This window comes from Hyla sarda, chromosome 4 (assembly GCF_029499605.1).
Source record: "Hyla sarda isolate aHylSar1 chromosome 4, aHylSar1.hap1, whole genome shotgun sequence".
NCBI lineage: Eukaryota > Metazoa > Chordata > Amphibia > Anura > Hylidae > Hyla > Hyla sarda.
Window position 1 is genome coordinate 205004626 of NC_079192.1, and position 17446 is coordinate 205022071.

Here is a 17446-nt window from a genome sequence, read left to right on the forward strand (position 1 = left end):
CAAAGTAAAGACCCGGTGCACATTGGAGAAATATTATCTGAACCCACTGATTTATATGGGAGCAGGCCACTGTCTGATGTGTACGAGAGCCTCCCAGCTATCCACACACAAAGTCAGGGAAGAACTTTTACCTTTCCTTTTTTATATGGGAGATAAGCTGCCGCCAGAAGTGCCTGACAACAGCTAACCAGCCTTTCGTAAACTTCAGCTTAGTATAACATTCATGTCCTATGCTGAGGATGTAATGTAGACTTGCAGGATGATAATTTTTAAATTAAATCTATGTTGAGAATATGCTGTTTAGTTGAAGAATGGCACATTATAATAGATCCTCAGTGTAATTATTCTAAATGGCATAAAAAGTATTGTGCGGTTTGTATGATGATAACCATTAAAAAAGAATACAGCAGCCTCATAGTAAGGGGGCCCCCTGTATTAATGAGCCAGATGATTCCTCCCCTGCTGAAGGAGTTGGTAGCTGGACTCAGACTCATAGGTGAGATTTAGCAAAACCTGTGCAGAGGAAAAGTCAACCAATTACCCGTAGCAATTTAAAAAATGAAACATGCAATCTGATTGGTTGCAACTAATTTATTTTTCCTCTCCACAGGTTTTGAAAAATCTCCCCCATAATCTTTATTAGAAATTATACAATATACAATATTTTTCTTTTTTTATCATAAGCTGATGATAGAGATTGATGTATTACTTACCTAATATCTAGGAAACAGATCTTCGTATGGACCCCCTCCCTCTGCCCACCAGTTAATGATTGAAAGCTATCCACATATCCTGTGTATTAGCAGACAGCTGTCAATCAGCAGCCGTTGGGCAGAGTCAGCATGGCACTTATCAGAATGGCTGCATTACAAGATATAAGTAATGCATAACTGGTATCAGCTTCTTTGTCACGATGATGTAATGCCCTCAAATAGGGCAGCATAAACCTAGTGACAGATTTCCTTTAAATAGGGATATATAGCTTCTTGACAGGTCCCCTTCTTGAGACAAGCCTTAATAGGACATATGGATGACATTGACGTGGGTATTCAAATTCTGTAGGCCAAAATAAAGAGCTGGTTTTGTTCTAGCAGATCCAAGCTATTGTGAACTTGAATGGCTACCATGTAATACTTCATCTTGCTGCAGTTTTTCAGGGCTACTGGGAGCAGGACCCAATGCCTACATGTTAAAAGATTGTCATGTTGTCATTCTTTCAAATTGTTTTCTGTTTGCAAATGTTGCTATGGATAATATAAGGTTTATTGTTTGCTTTTGTTTTGTTTTTTTCATTTATGGTCTGGTCATTGTTTTGTCTGCAGTCTGAAAAGGTGCCACAAATGCTGTTGCTTGAAGTGCAGAAAAAACTGGATTCCTGTGAGAATGCATTGGCTAAGAAGCAGTTAGAGATTGATGAAATGAAGGAGGTGGCTGCCAAGTACCAGGCAGATTCAGAGACTATTGACGTGCTTCGTGCTCAGGTGGGACCAATACACTACATACTGGGGAAAAAAAATTAAAACGAGTATTTCTGAACTCAAAGCATTCATAGAAGGGTTTAGTCAGAAATTGTTAAAGCTTACATATAAAACATAGTTTTTATGTTCAGATTTGACAACTTTAACCAACTTCAGTCTGCAACTATTTGTCCGTGTCTTGTCTCAGTCTCTCCAATAAACATGCATGGTTGGCCTTGCTCCTGTGCATTCACAAAGTATATGAGCTCACATATGACCTCATTGAAAATCGAAATTCTGAAAATACCCCCTTGTAGGATCTCTACATGAGACATACTCTTAATATAGTTCTTAAACTGTCTAAACTGTAAAAAATAAATAAACATTCCAGGCAGCTCAGTCGGGCTGATTGGGACCACCGCAGTGAAATTGTGATGTCCCGATCAGCTAGGACGCGAACAGAGGGTCTGATACCTGCCTTCGGTGCGTTCGATTGGAGATTGATTGCTCAAGCCCGGGTCTCAGGCATGGAGCAATCGACCGCCGATAACACTGATCGGGGGCTATAACATTGCAAAAAAAATTGTAAAAAAAAAAAAAAAGGTAATGTGATTTAACCCCTTCCCTAATAAAAGTTCAAATCACCTCCCTTTCCCCATAAAAAAAAATAAATAAAACATGTAAATAAATATGAACATATGTGGTATCGCCGCGTGCATAAATGTCCGAACCATATCAAAAATATTTAGTTGATTACACCTCACGGTCAATGGCGTACGCGCAAAGAAATTCCGAAGTCCAAAATAGCGTATTTTTGGTCACTTTTTATACCATAAAAAAAATAAAAAGCGAGATCAAAACAAAAATGGTACCCATAAAAACTTCAAATCACGGCGCAAAAAATGAGCCCTCATACCTCCCCGTACGCAGAAAAATAAAAAAGTTATAGGGGTCAGAAGATGACAATTTTAAACGTATACATTTTTCTGCATGTAGTTATGATTTTTTCCGAATGTAATACAAAATCAAACTTACATAAGTAGGGTATCATTTTAATCCTATGGATCTACAGAATAATGATAAGGTGTAATTTTTACCGAAAAAGGCACTGCGAGGAAACGGAAGCCCCCAAAAGTTACAAAATGGCATTTTCACTTAAATTTTGTCACACAGTGATTATTATAAAAAAATTTTGTTTCGCTGTAGATTTTTGGGTAAAATGACTGATGTCATTACAAAGTAGAATTGGTGGTGCAAAATTGAAAGGGTTATGATTTTTAAAAGATGAGGTGGAAAAACCCTGAGTCCCGAATGGGTTAATCATTAAAGTTGTACAGATTTTTAAATTACTTCTATTTAAAAATCATAATCCTTCCAGGACTTATCAGCTGCTGTATGCTTCACAGGAAGTTCTTTCCTTTTTTAATTTCTTTTCTGTCAGACCACAGTGCTCTCTGCTGACACCTCTGTCCATGTCCGGAACTGTCCAGAGTAGGAGAGGTTTGCTATGGGAATTTGCTCCTACTCTGGGCAGTTCCTGACATGGACAGAGGTGTCAGCAGAGAGCACTGTGGTCAGACAGAAAAGAACTATACAACTTCCTATGGAGCATACAGCAGCTCATAAGTACTGGAAGGATTATGATTTTTAAATAGAAGTAATTTCTCGGTGCTCTTCATTGGGGGACACCTATACTGATGGGTATATGCTCTTGCCACTAGGAGGCGCTGACACTAGGAAAAAAAAGTCGTCTCCTCCCTGGCAGGATATACCCGCCCACTGAAAGTGAAGTAATCAGTTTTAGCTAGTGTCAGTGGGATGCAAGACACAGGTCTGGGAGCTACCCAAACCTGGTCTTTTTTTTATATATTTTTTTTTTATTATTTTCTAGTAATTGCTGTTTAGTTAGGTTTTTTTCTCGTTTTTGTTTCCCTTTTTCAAGTGGGGGTTCAGGAGCATGGCGCTACCTGTTCCCCCATATGCGACAAAGGGGCACAGACATGGAGTATGTACTGTTAACCCCTTCTCACAAATGACCTGCGCTTGGAGGTTGTACCCTGGGTCCGGCTCCCCCACTGTCCCTGCTCGCCCCGCTATCTTAGCCTGGTATGATGCAGCGTGGCCATAAGCTGGTTGAAGATGCCAGGGTGAGTATAAGAAGATGGAGCCCATGGGTGAGTATGTTTAACAGCCTCCTAGCTGTCCGGTGGTCCCTTCTCCTTCCAGTGCCAGCTCCTCAGCCGCCATTACACGTGGCTGTGCGGGGACAGACCCCTTGTGGCCTCCGGGCCATGCCAGCAGCAATCCCCCCCCCCCCCCCCTCTTTTTTTTTCTTCTTCTCTTCTACCATGAGGTAAATCTTCATGTTTATTGGGGGATTTAGTTGGGGGACATCCCTGTCATTTTGTATTGGGGTTCTTGGGTGTGGGGGCTCTGTGGACTGTGCGGCAGCTCATTCTCTTGCCGCACAGCAGTACGTTAGTTCACAGCCGGCTGTGCGCTTCTGCCGGCCGCCCATATAGCTTCCCCAGCTTCCCTGCACTTCGGTGCCATTATGTGCCTCACACAATTTTTTGCTCCGCCCCTCTTCCTCACCTTGTCCACCGGGGCAATGGGAGGCCGGGCACCCCAACTGCGGGGCCTGCCTGTGTGCTCCGGCATCTCCCCGCGGCTCCCTGTTCTACGGTGACTGTGCGCGCTGCAGGGGTCGGGCGCTCCGTTGTCATATCTCGAGGGGGTCCGGCGGGTACCGGCCTTCAGTGACTATGGATCTGTGCGCAGCACACTGCTTCCTGCACTCTGCTTTAGGGGTTAATGCAATCATGGTCTTGCCACCATCATCGTTTGGGTCCTACCATTGCTTTCCTCCCCCCTCGGCGCATTCTCCCTGGTAGGGTGTGTTCCTCTTTCCCTTGACAGTGTCCGTTGCACTTCACTGACTCCACTATCTTCTGGAGTAACCTCTCCTGTGCTCAGAGCCTGGGAGTCCCAGACGGATTCCCTTTTGTTTCCGATTCATTCCCATCCTGACTGGTTGTTGCTTTGGAGTGCTCTGGTCCGCATGGACTACTGGGGTCCAAGACCGGTTAGTCTCCTTGTCTGGACACTATCCTAGGATGCTGTGGCGTCCTTCTTTTCTAGGTCACCCCTCCTGGTTCTTTGGGCCTTAGTGACAGTTGAGGTCTCGTGCACGCACAGCGGTCATGCCAGACTTCTCCACGATCCCATTTATGGGGCGGTCTTTCTGTACCACACTTCTTCTTGCGGACGTTGGGTTTACTTGCCCTTCGGGTGTAAGTCTTCCAGGAGGCTCGGGAACCTCCAATTTCCATGTCTGCCGCTCCGGTGCTCCAGGATACTCCTTTTCAGGGTTTTTGCTCCTTTCTTGGGACTTGTGATTCTTCCATGTCCATCTTTCAGGTGACTCAGGAACCTCCAGTTTCCATGTCTATCGCAGTACATTTTGCTCCTTTCTTGGCCATTATTCCCTTCCATCTTCTCCTTCGGGGTCCATGTTCTCTCTAAATAAATGGAGGGCGTTCTGGTCATCCAGATTACACCAGTTGGGCTGTTTTGCCTCCCGTGTGCTCACGTCGGGCTCCTGGATAGGGGTTTTCGGGTATGCAGATGTTCAGATCCTCAATCTCCTGCACCAGGCCTCTCTAAAGCCGTTTTTTTCCCCCAGTGGTTTTCTGTCTCCAACTTATGTGTTTGCCATCCTGCTCAGGCATACACTGCTCTCCCTGGCTTTTTTCTGCCATGTTCTCTTGAATCGGTTGGATGGGGTTCTCTGGTCGTGCCCTTTTCCATTCTTGTTTTTCAGCCGGGCTGGCCCTCTGGTTCTGTGTTCCTTTAGAGTTGGTTTCCTACCCCCTTCCAGGATGGTTCCGGCCCGTCTAGCTTTTTGGTCGGCCTTTCTTGTCCCTCTATCAGGACTGTGGGTTTATAGTCTCTGCGAAGGACGGTCCCTTCCTTGGCCTCCTAGTGAATCTCTATGGCGGGGGGATCTTACGGGAGCTCTGTTTCTGGGCCTCGGTTGTCTCTGGCCTGGGGTCTCGTCCACAGGCCTTACGGACGAGTGGGTTCGGTCCCGGGACTGATTCTCTTTTTTTGGTGGTTGTTGTTCCCACCCTAAGGGACTGCTTTGGTGCATCCCATCAGTATAGGTGTCCCCCCCCCCAATGAAGAGCAACCGAGAAAAGCAGATTTTCTTGTGCTCACCGTAAAATCTCTCTCGTAGCCTTCATTGGGGGACACCGCACCCACCCATTTCTTCATTTTTTTATCTGGATTTTCTTTTCCGGTTATTGTTTTTTTTTTTTTTTTTTATTTTTTTTTTTCCGGGATTCTTTCTGGGGTCCTTCAGACGTATTTCTTTGTTTGCTTCTCCTACTGTTTTGTTACAAAACTGATTACCTCACTTTCAGTTGGCTGGTATATCCTGCCAGGGAGGAGCCGACTATTTTTCCTAGTGTCAGGGCCTCCTTATGGCAAGAGCATATACCCATTTTGAGTGTTTTATGAATCCCTGAATTACTCTTTGATTTGGGGTATTAGACAGTACTGTCTTTTTTTTTTTTTCTCTCTCTAGTCTCCCTTTAACCCCTTAAGGACATAGGGCGTATCCATACGCCCCCGTTTCCAAGTCCTTAAGGACCGAGGGCGTATGGATACGCCCTGAGCATTTCCGGCCCCCACCGCTAGCCGGAGGGGAGCCGGAGCCGGATGCCTGCTGAAATCGTTCAGCAGGCATCCCGGCATATCGCCCAGGGGGGTCATTATGTCCCCCCATGTCGGCGATTGCCGCAGATCGCTGGACAATTCAGTCCAGCGATCTGCGGCGGATTCCGGGTCAATCGGGTCTCCAGTGACCCGATGACCCGGAATTACTGGCTGACGGCCCCGAACAGCCAGAGCCTGCAGGAGTGAGGTGGCACTGGTGCCACCTCACGATCGCCCTGATTCGTCGGCCGGATTACCGGCCGACCAATCAGGGCGCCTGCTGCGGGTGTCACTCCCGCAACCCGCTCCGCCCCTCTTCCGGAGGACGTGAGCGGGTACGGGAAGACGACCCCGGGTGCTGGGGACCCCGATCCCCGGCGTCCCTGTTGGGATCGGGGCCCCAGGAGCGACGGCGGCGAGGGACAGTCCTGTGTGGATCGTTGGAGGTGAGTGACAGCCTCCTGCTGTTGCTTAGCAACACCTTCCAGCATGCAAAAAGGGCATGCTGGGAGCTGTAGTTATGCAACAGCAGGAGGCAGACCACCACAACTCCCAGCATGCCCTTATGGGCATGCTGGGACTTGTAGTTTTGCAACAGCTGGAGGCACATTTTTTCTATGGAAAAGTGTACCTTCAGCTGTTGTATAACTACAACTCCCAGCTTGCACAAACAGCTAAAGTGCATGCTGGGAGTTGTAGTAGTGCATCTGCTGGTTGCATAACTACAACTCCTAGCATGCCCGTTGACTGTCGGTGACTGCTGGGAGTTGTAGTTTTGCAACAGCTGAAGGCACACTGAGTTATGTAGCAAACCAGTGTGTCTCCAGCTGTTGCATAACTACAATCCCCAGCATCCCCAGCCAATGTAGTATGCCTCCGGCTGTTGCACAACTAAAAGACCCAGCATGCCCTTCCGCTGTCCGTACATGCTGGGGGTTGTAGCTTTTGCAACAGCTGAAGGCACACTGGTTGCAAAACACTGAGTTTGTTACCAAACTCGGTGTTTCACAACCTGTGTGTCTCCAGCTGTTGCAAAACTACAACTCCCAGCATGCACTGATAGACCGTCCATGCTGGGAGTTGTAGTTTTGCAACAGCTGGATGTTTCCCCCCCCAATGTGAATGTACAGGGTACACTCACATGGGCGGAGGATTACAGTAAGTATCCGGCTGCAAGTTTGAGCTGCAGCAAATTTTCTGCCGCTGCTCAAACTGCCAGCGAGAAACTACTGTGAACCCCCCGCCCGTGTGACTGTACCCTAAAAACACTACACTACCACAAAATAAAATAAAAAGTAAAAAACACTACATATACACATACCCCTACACAGCCCCCCCCCCTCCCCTCCCCAATAAAAATGAAAAACGTCTGGTACGCCACTGTTTCCAGAACGGTGCCTCCAGCTGTTGCAAAACAACTACTCCCAGTATTGCCAGATAGCCACTGACTGTCCAGGCATGCTGGGAGTTTTACAACAGCTGGAGGCCCCCTGTTTGGGAATCACTGGCGTAGAATACCCCTATGTCCACCCCTATGCAAGTCCCTAATTTAGGCCTCAAATGCGCATGGCACTCTCACTTTGGAGCCCTGTCGTATTTCAAGGCAACAGTTTAGGGACACATATGGGGTATCGCCGTACTCGGGAGAAATTGTGTTACAAATTTTGGCGGATATTTTCTGCTATTACCCTTTTTAAAAATGTAAAATTTTTGGGAAAACAAGCATTTTAGGTAAAAAAAAACCCTTGTTACGTTCCCCGAGGGGTCTAGTTTCCAAAATGGTATGCCATGTGTTTTTTTTTTTTTGCTGTCCTGGCACCATAGGGGCTTCCTAAATGCGGCATGCCCCCATAGCAAAATTTGCTTTCAAAAAGCCAAATGTGACTCCTTCTCTTCTGAGACCTGTAGTGCGCCAGCAGAGCACTTTTCACCCCCATATGGGGTGTTTTCTGAATCGGGAGAAATTGGGCTTCAAATTTTGGGGGCATTTTCTGCTATTACCCTTTTTAAAAATGTAAAATTTTTGGGAAACCAAGCATTTTAGGTAAAAAAATAATAATTTTTTTTACATATGCAAAAGTCGTGAAACACCTGTGGGGTATTAAGCTTCACTTTACCCCTTGTTACGTTCCCTGAGGGGTCTAGTTTCCAAAATGGTATGCCATGTGTGTATTTTTGCTGTCCTGGCACCATAGGGGCTTCCTAAAGGTGACATGCCCCCCAAAAACCATTTGTCGCTCCTTCCCTTCTGAGCCCTCTACTGCGCCCGCCGAACAATTAACATAGACATATGAGGTATGTGCTTACTCGAGAGAAATTGGGTTTCAAATACAAGTAAAAATTTTCTCCTTTTTACCCCTTGCAAAAATTCAAAAATTGGGTCTACAAGAACATGCGAGTGTAAAAAAATAAAGATTTTTAATTTTCTCCTTCACTTTGCTGCTATTCCTGTGAAACACCTAAAGGGTTAATACACTTACTGAATGTCATTTTGAATACTTTGGGGGGTGTAGTTTTTATAATGGGGTCTTTTATGGGGTATTTGCAATATGAAGACCCTTCAAATCCACTTCAAACCTGAACTGGTCCATGAAAAATAGCGAGTTTGAAAATTTTGTGAAAAATTTGAAAATTGCTGCTGAACTTTGAAGCCCTCTGGTGTCTTCCAAAAGTAAAAACTCATAAATTTTATGATGCAAACATAAAGTAGACATATTGTATATGTGAACCCAAAAAAAGATATATTTTGAATATCCATTTTCCTTACAAGCAGAGAGCTTCAAAGTTAGAAAAATGCAAAATTTTCATTTTTTTCATCAAATTTGGGGATTTTTCACCAAGAAAGGATGCAAGTTACCATAAAATTTTACCACTAAGTTAAAGTAGAATATGTCATGAAAAAACAATCTCGGAATCAGAATGATAACTAAAAGCATTCCAGAGTTATTAATGTTTAAAGTGACAGTGGTCAGAATTGCAAAAAACGCTCCGGTCCTTAAGGTGAAAAAGGGCTCGGTCCTTAAGGGGTTAATATCCATGATCAGAAGTAAATGCACTGCTCAAAAAAATAAAGGGAACACTAAGATAACACATCCGAGATCTGAATGAATGAACTAATCATATGAAATACTTTCGTCTTTACATAGTTGAATATACTGACAACAAAATCACTCAAAAATTATCAATGGAAATCAAATGTATCAACCCATGGAGGTCTGGATATGGAGTCACACTCAAAATCAAAGTGGAAAACCACACTACAGGCTGATCCAACTTTGATGTAATGTCCTTAAAACAAGTCAAAATGAGGCTTGGTACTGTATGTGGCCTCCACATGCCCGTATGACCTCCCTACAATGCCTGGGCATGCTTCTGATGAGGTGGTCTCCTGAGAGATGTCCTCCCAGACCTGGACTAAAGCATCTGCCAACTCCTGGGCAGTCTGTGGTACAACGTGGTGTTGGTGAATGGAGCGAGACATGATGTCCCAGATGTGTTCAGTCGGATTCAGGTCTGGGGAACAGTGTGGCCAGTCCATAGCATCAGTGCCTTCCTCTTGCAGGAACTGCTGACACACTCCGGCCACATTAGGTCTAGCATTGTCTTGCATTAGGAGGAACCCAGGGCCAACCGCACCAGCATATGGTCTCACAAGGGGTCTGAGGATCTCATCTCGGTACCTAATGGCAGTCAGGCTACCTCTGGCAAGCACATGGAGGGCTGTGCGGCCCCCCAAATGAAATGCCAGCCCATACCATTACTGACCCATCGCCAAACCGGTCATGCTGGAGGATGTTGCAGGCAGAAGAACGTTCTCCACGGCGTCACCAGACTCTGTCAAGTCTGTCATATGTGCTCAGTGTGAACCTGCTTTCATCTGTGAAGAGCACAGGGCGCCAGGGGCGAATTTGCCAATCTTTGTGTTCTCTGGCAAATGCCAAACGTTCTGCACGGTGTTGGGCTGTAAGCACAACCCCCACCTGTGGATATCGGGCCCTCATGGAGTCTGTTTCTGACCGTTTGAGTGGACACATGTACATTTGTGGCCTGCTGGAGGTCATTTTGCAGGGCTCTGGCAGTGCTCCTCCTTGCACAAAGGCGGTGATAGCGGTCCTGCTGCTGGGTTGTTGCCCTTCTACGGCCTCCTCCATGTCTCCTGATGTACTGGTCTGTCTCCTGGTAGCACCTCCATGCTCTGGACACTATGCTGACACACAGCAAACCTTCTTGCCACAGCTCGGATTGATGTGCCATCCTGGATGAGCTGCACTACCCGAGCCACTTGTGTGGGTTGTAGACTCCGTCTCATGCTATCACGAGTTTGAAAGCACCGCCAGAATTCAAAAGTGACCAAAACGATGAGATGAGAGCAGGCTGACAGGGAGGGGGTGGTATGGGTGGGGGGATGTTTTTTATTTTATTTTATTTTTCTTCTTTCTTTCTTTCTCTTTTTATTTTTTCTCTTTCGTATATGGGTTATTTATATGATGAAAAGAGCATCAGAGGAGTACTAAGGTAATAGTATGGAACATTAGGGGAATGAGGGATGCTGTTAAAAGAATGGCAATTATGGGTGTTTGAAAATATCACGCTCCAGGGATAGTGGGGTTATTGGAAACCCACTTAGTTGTTGGGCACACTACTATCATTCATTTTTCACTTCTTGCTCAAGAGGGGTTACAGTGTTAATTCATAAGAATGTACAATGGGAATTAAAGGATAAATTATTGGATCGGGAAGGTAGATTGTTTTTTCTATATGGTAAGCTATATCATTTGATATGCATATTAGCATTCGTGTACATACCCCCTCCGTACTCTTCCGACACTCTAAAAAAAAATATTTGAATTCTATCTGTCCAAAAATGCATGTTCGGTGATGATCCAAGGTGACATGAATTGTGTGATGAAGGAGGAGTTGGATAGGTTAAGATTTAATGAAAATGATAGAAATCTGAGACAAACTCCGTTGGCAAAATTATGCAGAGAGCTAGGACTTAAAGATATATGGAGAATGCGGAACCCCCCCAAAAAAGTGTTCTCCTGCTGGAATAAAACCTGCCAGACCATGTCACGGATAGACATGTGCCGGGCAAATACACTTGGTTTAGATATTGTCAGTAAAATAAATTATTTAACAAGATGCTTATCTGATCACGCAGCCGTAGAAAGAGAGACAGGGCATTAACAGGATTAATCCACATTGGTTACATCTTATAGATAAAGAGTTTAGAAGAGTTCTTTGAAAGAAAGTAAGGCTTTCCTGAGAGGGGAAATAACTAGTGCAATCATTCATAAGAAGAAACAGTTAAAAAAAAAAAAAAAAGGAAGAGGAATTGAAGATAATATGTAGAGAAATGGAACAGAAAACTGTAGAAGAACCCACTGAAGGAAATAAATATAATTGGCAGAAAAGTCAGGATGAGTTAAATGAATATATCTCGGAGAAAAATAGGAATAAATATTTATTCAGGGGACAACAAAAATCCATGCAGGCAGGGAGGCCGAATAAATATTTGATAGCGATAGCTCAAAACCAACAAGTAAACCAAAAATAACAGCTATAAAGGATGAAAAGGGACAATGGTTCACAGAGAGGAGGGATAAATTGGGGAAGTTTGAGGAGTATTATGCAGGGTTATATAGATCAGAATATAAAAAAAAGTAAGATTGAATTGGAAAAATACTTGGATAATATTGCTCTCCCTAGAATAACTAGGGAACAGAGAGAGATAATGCAAACCCCCATAACAGAAGGAAAGTTAGAGTTAATGTTAAGAACTATAAAGGGTGATACATCTCCTGGGGGGGACGGTTTTCCTTTTGAAATATATCGTAAGTTTGGTCAGGGCCTTATCCCAGCACTGGTATGGGTTTTCAATGCAGGATTAAAGAAAGGTCAATTCATTGGCTCAATGTGCGAAGCCACAATAATCTTAATATTAAAACCAAATAAAGAAAAAGAAGATATGGGGTCATATAGGCCCGTATCGTTATTGAACACAGACGTCAAGATTATAGCAAAAACAGTAGCCAATAGATTAAAAGGGGTGATTGCGGGACTTATTGGAGAAGACCAATGTGGGTTTATTCCGGGGAGGATGGCTAAGCACAATATTCAAAGGACTCTCTCTAATATTCAATTGGGTAGTGTAGAGAAGGGAGTTCCCACTCCATCCTGTCTTTAGACGCAGTTAAGGCGTTCAACAGAATGGAGTGGGAATTCCTATGGGGGGTAATGCATACATTTGGTTTAGGGGATAAATTCATAGATATGGTTAAACTACTCTATAACAACCCAGTAGCAAAAATTATGAACAATTTTCTTCTGTACTATCTTCCGTCACAAAATAACAGCCGTTATCAATAAGGGACTAGAACGGGTTAAAACGGCTATTAGACAAATCCCATAGACTATAATGGGATTTTCTAACGGACGTATAGGATTTTGTTACTGCCGTTTTCAGCTGGAACTTCATACTGATGATTAAAAAACTGAGATTTTTTTATAGTGTGAAACAAGCCTTAATATGTATAAGATCCTTTTTTCTGGATAACTGTATAATTGGTATATAAATAAAGTATAAATAAAATAAAAAGTTACCAAAACATCAGCCAGGAAGCATAGGAACTGAGAAGTGGTCTGTGGTCACCACCTGCAGAACCACTCCTTTATTGGGGGGTGTCTTGCTAATTTCCTATCATTTCCACCTGTTGTCTGTTCCTCTTGCACAGCAGCATGTGAAATTGGTTGTCAATCAGTGTTGCTTCCTGAGTGGACAGTGTGATTTCACAGAAGTGTCATTGACTTGGAGTTACATTGTGTTGTTTAAGTGTTCCCTTTATTTTTTTGAGCAGTGTATGATGTGATAGCACCCATTAAACATACCTCCTAAAGTTGAGAAGGCCTATTGTACAGCTATTTCATCTTTTTACATACTAATTTTAAAGGGAATCCGACACTAACTTTATGCTGTTTGAGGGAAGTACCAACAAAGATTCTGATTCCAGCTATATATGACCTTCTCACTATGCTGGGCATATGCAGAAAGCGGTCAGTGACATCTCATGTATATCGAGGCCTACATTGATTTTATAAAAAAGAAACGACTGGAAAAAGAGAGGTGCTGTAAGTAACATACTGTAACACTGGATGGGATCTTTACGCTAGCGTCAGGTAGTGAGCCATAAACATGGTGACCGTTCATTTCCTTAATTATCTGGTATTAATCAGTTTTGTTTTTTTTGTTTGTTTTTTTTATTCTGCTCAGATTGACATTTACTCCTGTGATTTTCATGCGGAGAGAGAAGCCAGACAAAATCTTCACCAAGAGAAGGAGCAGTTAGCCACACGCTTGGCATATATACTTAAAGAGAATGAAAGACTCAGAGACGAAAGAGGAAGGTACGTATTTTTTGTGTCTATAATGGAGACCGCAATGCAGATATAAACAGAGCCTTCCATTGAATACTTGATTTCATTACTGCACTTATATTGAAAGGGAACCTGGCATCTGCTTTATTCTGCCCGAACTGGGGGCAGTATGAAACAGTGAACTATGATTTACTCTTATTTCTCGGAAATGCCAGAGCGTTTCACTGCTATTTATGGGGCACTGGACCCCACAGCTAGTATCTGCCCCACTGGCCTTGAGTTAAAGGGGTACTCATAAAGGTAATAAAAAATGGAATTTCCATTATTTGTTCTGATTACCGTAAATTACGCCTTTCACTTTAGGCAGTCCATAGAGCAGCTTCAGAGGCGGCATGTAAGATCAGCAGATGGGAGTGACAGTCCTACTCTTGTGTCCAGAGGTAAGTGGTCTGAGTTCATTGCTATATCCTTTTAAATCATTACATTAAGTAACATGATTTGAAAAAATGTTTTTATCTTTATCTAAAAATCGGATGTTTTTTTTTTATAGTTGTAAATCAAATTACAAAATATAACTAGATAGTATAAGTGTTTGATATGCCTTGCTTTACATCTTGAGTCCTATAACTTTACAGACTTAAAGGAGAACTCTGGGATGTAACAACTTATCCCCTATCCTAAGGATAGGGGATAAGTTTTAGATTGCGGGGGGGTCTGACCGTTGGGGCCCCCCCTCGATCTCCTGCACGGGGGCCCCAGTTCTCAGCATGAATGGGGCATGTCGACCACCGCACAAAGCTGCTGCTGACATGCCCCCTCCATGCAGCTCTATGGGGGGGGGTGTCGGCCACAGCTTCCTGCTGTAGTCGAAACAGCTCCTTACATGCAGGGACCCGGGGCACCGTGTGAGAGATAGTGGGGGGCCCCAGCAGTCAACCCCCCCCCCCCCTCCGCAATCTGACACTCATCCCAGAGTTCTCCTTTTAAAGAGTTAACTACCTTTTGAGTAAGGTTTTTTTCTTCTAATTATATTAATGATTAGAGTATATTAATAATTACACATGGATATCTCATCTCTGCGGCCCCGTTCTCTGTAATGAAGCAGTTCCAGCACAGCAGTTTGAACATATCTTGGTTACTTGCATGACCAAGGAAATACAAATGTTAGTGTACTGGGCTCAATTCTCTGAATGTTCCCCAGCTACTCTGCTCCTAGTGACAGCTCTTTTGGATGGACACTAGATCCATAACTTGAGCAGACGGGAGGGGATGGTGAGTGTTCAATATAGAGCCTATAACACTGCCCAGAAGACACTGGCAGTTGTAGCACAAGGAGAATTTCTTGGTTAGGTAGCATGACCATAACCGAGGTATGCTTAACACCTTAAGGACCACAGGTTTTTTCATGTTTGCACTTTTGTATTTTCCCACCTCGCCTTCTAAAAATCAAGACTCTTTCAATTTCCCACCTACAGATCCATATGATGACTTGTTTTTTGCCCCACCAATTGTACTTTGTAATAACATCAATCATTTCACTACAAAATCTATGGTGAAACAAAAAAAATCTTTGTGGGGCAAAATTGAAAAAAAAAATTTTTTTGTTTTGATGGGACTTTTTGATCTCTTTTTATAATTTTTTTAGGGTATACAAAGTGACCGAAAATATGCAGTTTTGGACTTTTTTTACGTGTACGCTATTAACCGTGCGGTTTAATTAGTTATATAATTTTTTTATAGTTCAGACATTTACGTACGCGGCAGTAACACATGTTTGTTTATATTTGTTTACATATTTTGTATTATATAGTGTATTGTTTTTTTTTTTAAACTCTATTTTTAATTCCCCATAGGGGACTATTATATGCACTCCTTAGATTGCATACACTGAAATATACTATGCCATAGCATAGCATTGATCAGTGTTATCTGTGCTCGACTGCTCAAGCCTGGCATGCCTGACTGGAGCATCGAGGGACAGATCAGACGGCGAGGAAGCAAGTAAGGGCCCTACCGCCATTTTCTCAGCTGTTCGGGATGCCACGATTTCACCGAGGTGGTTCTGAATAGGACCCTAAAGCCGGACATCACTGATTAAGCTGATGTCCGGCATTAACCATTTAGACGCCACGATCAAAGTTGATCGCGGTGTCTAATAGCGGTTAATCCTGTTCCCGGCTAGCTCAGTGGGCTGCATTAACCCCTTCCCTAATAAAAGTTTAAATCACCCCCCTTTTCCCATTTTTCAAATAAAAAAAATGTAAAAAAATTAATAAAACCTAAACATGTGTGGTATTGCCAAACTATTAAAGTATAATGTTAATTAAACCGCACGGTCAAAGGCACAAGCATAAAAAAATATCCAAAATCTGGAAATGCATACTTTTGGTCACTTCATATACTAGAAAAAAATTTATAAAAATGCAATCAAAAGATGCCATCAAAATAAAAAATGGTCATGTTAAAAACCTCAGATCATGGCGCATAAAATGAGCCCTCATACATCCCTATATACGGAAAAGTAAAAAGTTATATGGGTCAAAAGTGGAAATTTTAAATGTATAAACTTTGGTGCATTTAGTTATTTTCAGTAGTAAAATAAAATAAAACCTATATAAATTAGGTATCCTTGTAACCATATGGATCTATAAAATAAAAATAAGGTGTCACTTGTACTGAAAAAAGCACTGCGTAGAATCGGAAGCCCCCAAAACCTACAAAATAAAAAAATTTCTTTATCAATTTATGATTTTTAGAAGGTGAGGAGGAAAAAACAAAAGTGCAAAAATGAAAAATGGCCCGAGAGGGACGGGGGTTAAGGAGCTAAGGAAAACTGGTATAAGCTCATAGCTAGGGCTAGCCATCATGATTTCAAGAATATTGTTTTTGTTGGTATTTCAATAGTCCTCTCCAGTATCTAGATTTAAGCCTGTTTGTTAGCCCAAAAGCCCAGTTAAGTCTGGCCCATGTTTTCTTTATCTAGTGGCTGTCAGTCAAATGAGGTATGTGAATGCAAGCAAGTACAGAGGCCGTGAGTAAAAGGACAAGGGCTGGACTTAATTGGGCTTTTAGCCTCCTTCTATATCTCTGAATTGGAAATGAATAAATAGTTGCATTATAGGGGTACTCCGCCCATAGACATCTTATCCCCTATCCCCTGCTGGTGATCCCTGGGATCTCGGCTGCAGCACCTCGCTGTCATCACTGCAAGAGCAAACTCGCTCGGTGTGTAATAACGGGCAATACAGGGACCAGAGCATCTTTACGTCACAGCTCCGCGCCTCATGACGTCACGACCCGCCCCCTCCCATAGACTTACATTAAGGGGGCAGGCTGTGATGTCACGAGGGGCAGAGCCGTGAGGTCACGATGCTCCGGCCCCTGTATAGCCCGTCATTACGCACAAAGCAACCCCCTTTGGATAGAGGATAAGATGTCTAGTGGCAGAGTACCCCTTTAAGAAAATGGGGGGAGGTATGCCCAGTATCCTGATGACTAGCCCTATGTGCTTATGTACACCCCTCTTAATCTGCAGACTAGTCTGCTTTAAAGGGGTACTCCACTGGAAAAAAAAAATGTTGTTTATATCAACTGGTGCCAGAAAGTTAAACAGATTTGTAAATCACCTCTATAAAAAAAAATCCTATTTTTCCAGTACTTATCAGCTGCTGTATGTTCCACAGGAAGTTTTTTTTATTTTCAAATAATAATAATAATTTTGTGTCTGACCTCAGTGCTCTCTGCTGACACCATCAATTTTAGGAACTGTCCAGAGTAGGAGCAAATCCCCATAGAAAAACCTATCCTGTTCTGGACAGTTCCTGACATGGACAGAGGTGTCAGTAGAGAGCGCTGTGGTCAGACAGAAAGGAAATTCAAAAAGAAAAGAACTT

At 43.2% G+C, this 17446-nt stretch overlaps 1 protein-coding gene across 7 annotated transcripts in view; it reads left to right on the forward strand.

Moving 5' to 3' along the window:
• The window catches only part of OPTN (optineurin), a 46745-nt gene that overhangs the window by 27576 nt on the left and 1723 nt on the right, over positions 1-17446 (forward strand). For all 7 annotated transcript variants that reach the window (XM_056573336.1, XM_056573337.1, XM_056573331.1 and 4 more), the window contains 3 exons: positions 1323-1481; positions 13450-13583; positions 13917-13993. In XM_056573336.1, the coding sequence (XP_056429311.1) occupies positions 1323-1481; positions 13450-13583; positions 13917-13993 (370 nt within the window). The remainder of the gene's footprint in view (positions 1-1322; positions 1482-13449; positions 13584-13916; positions 13994-17446) is intronic.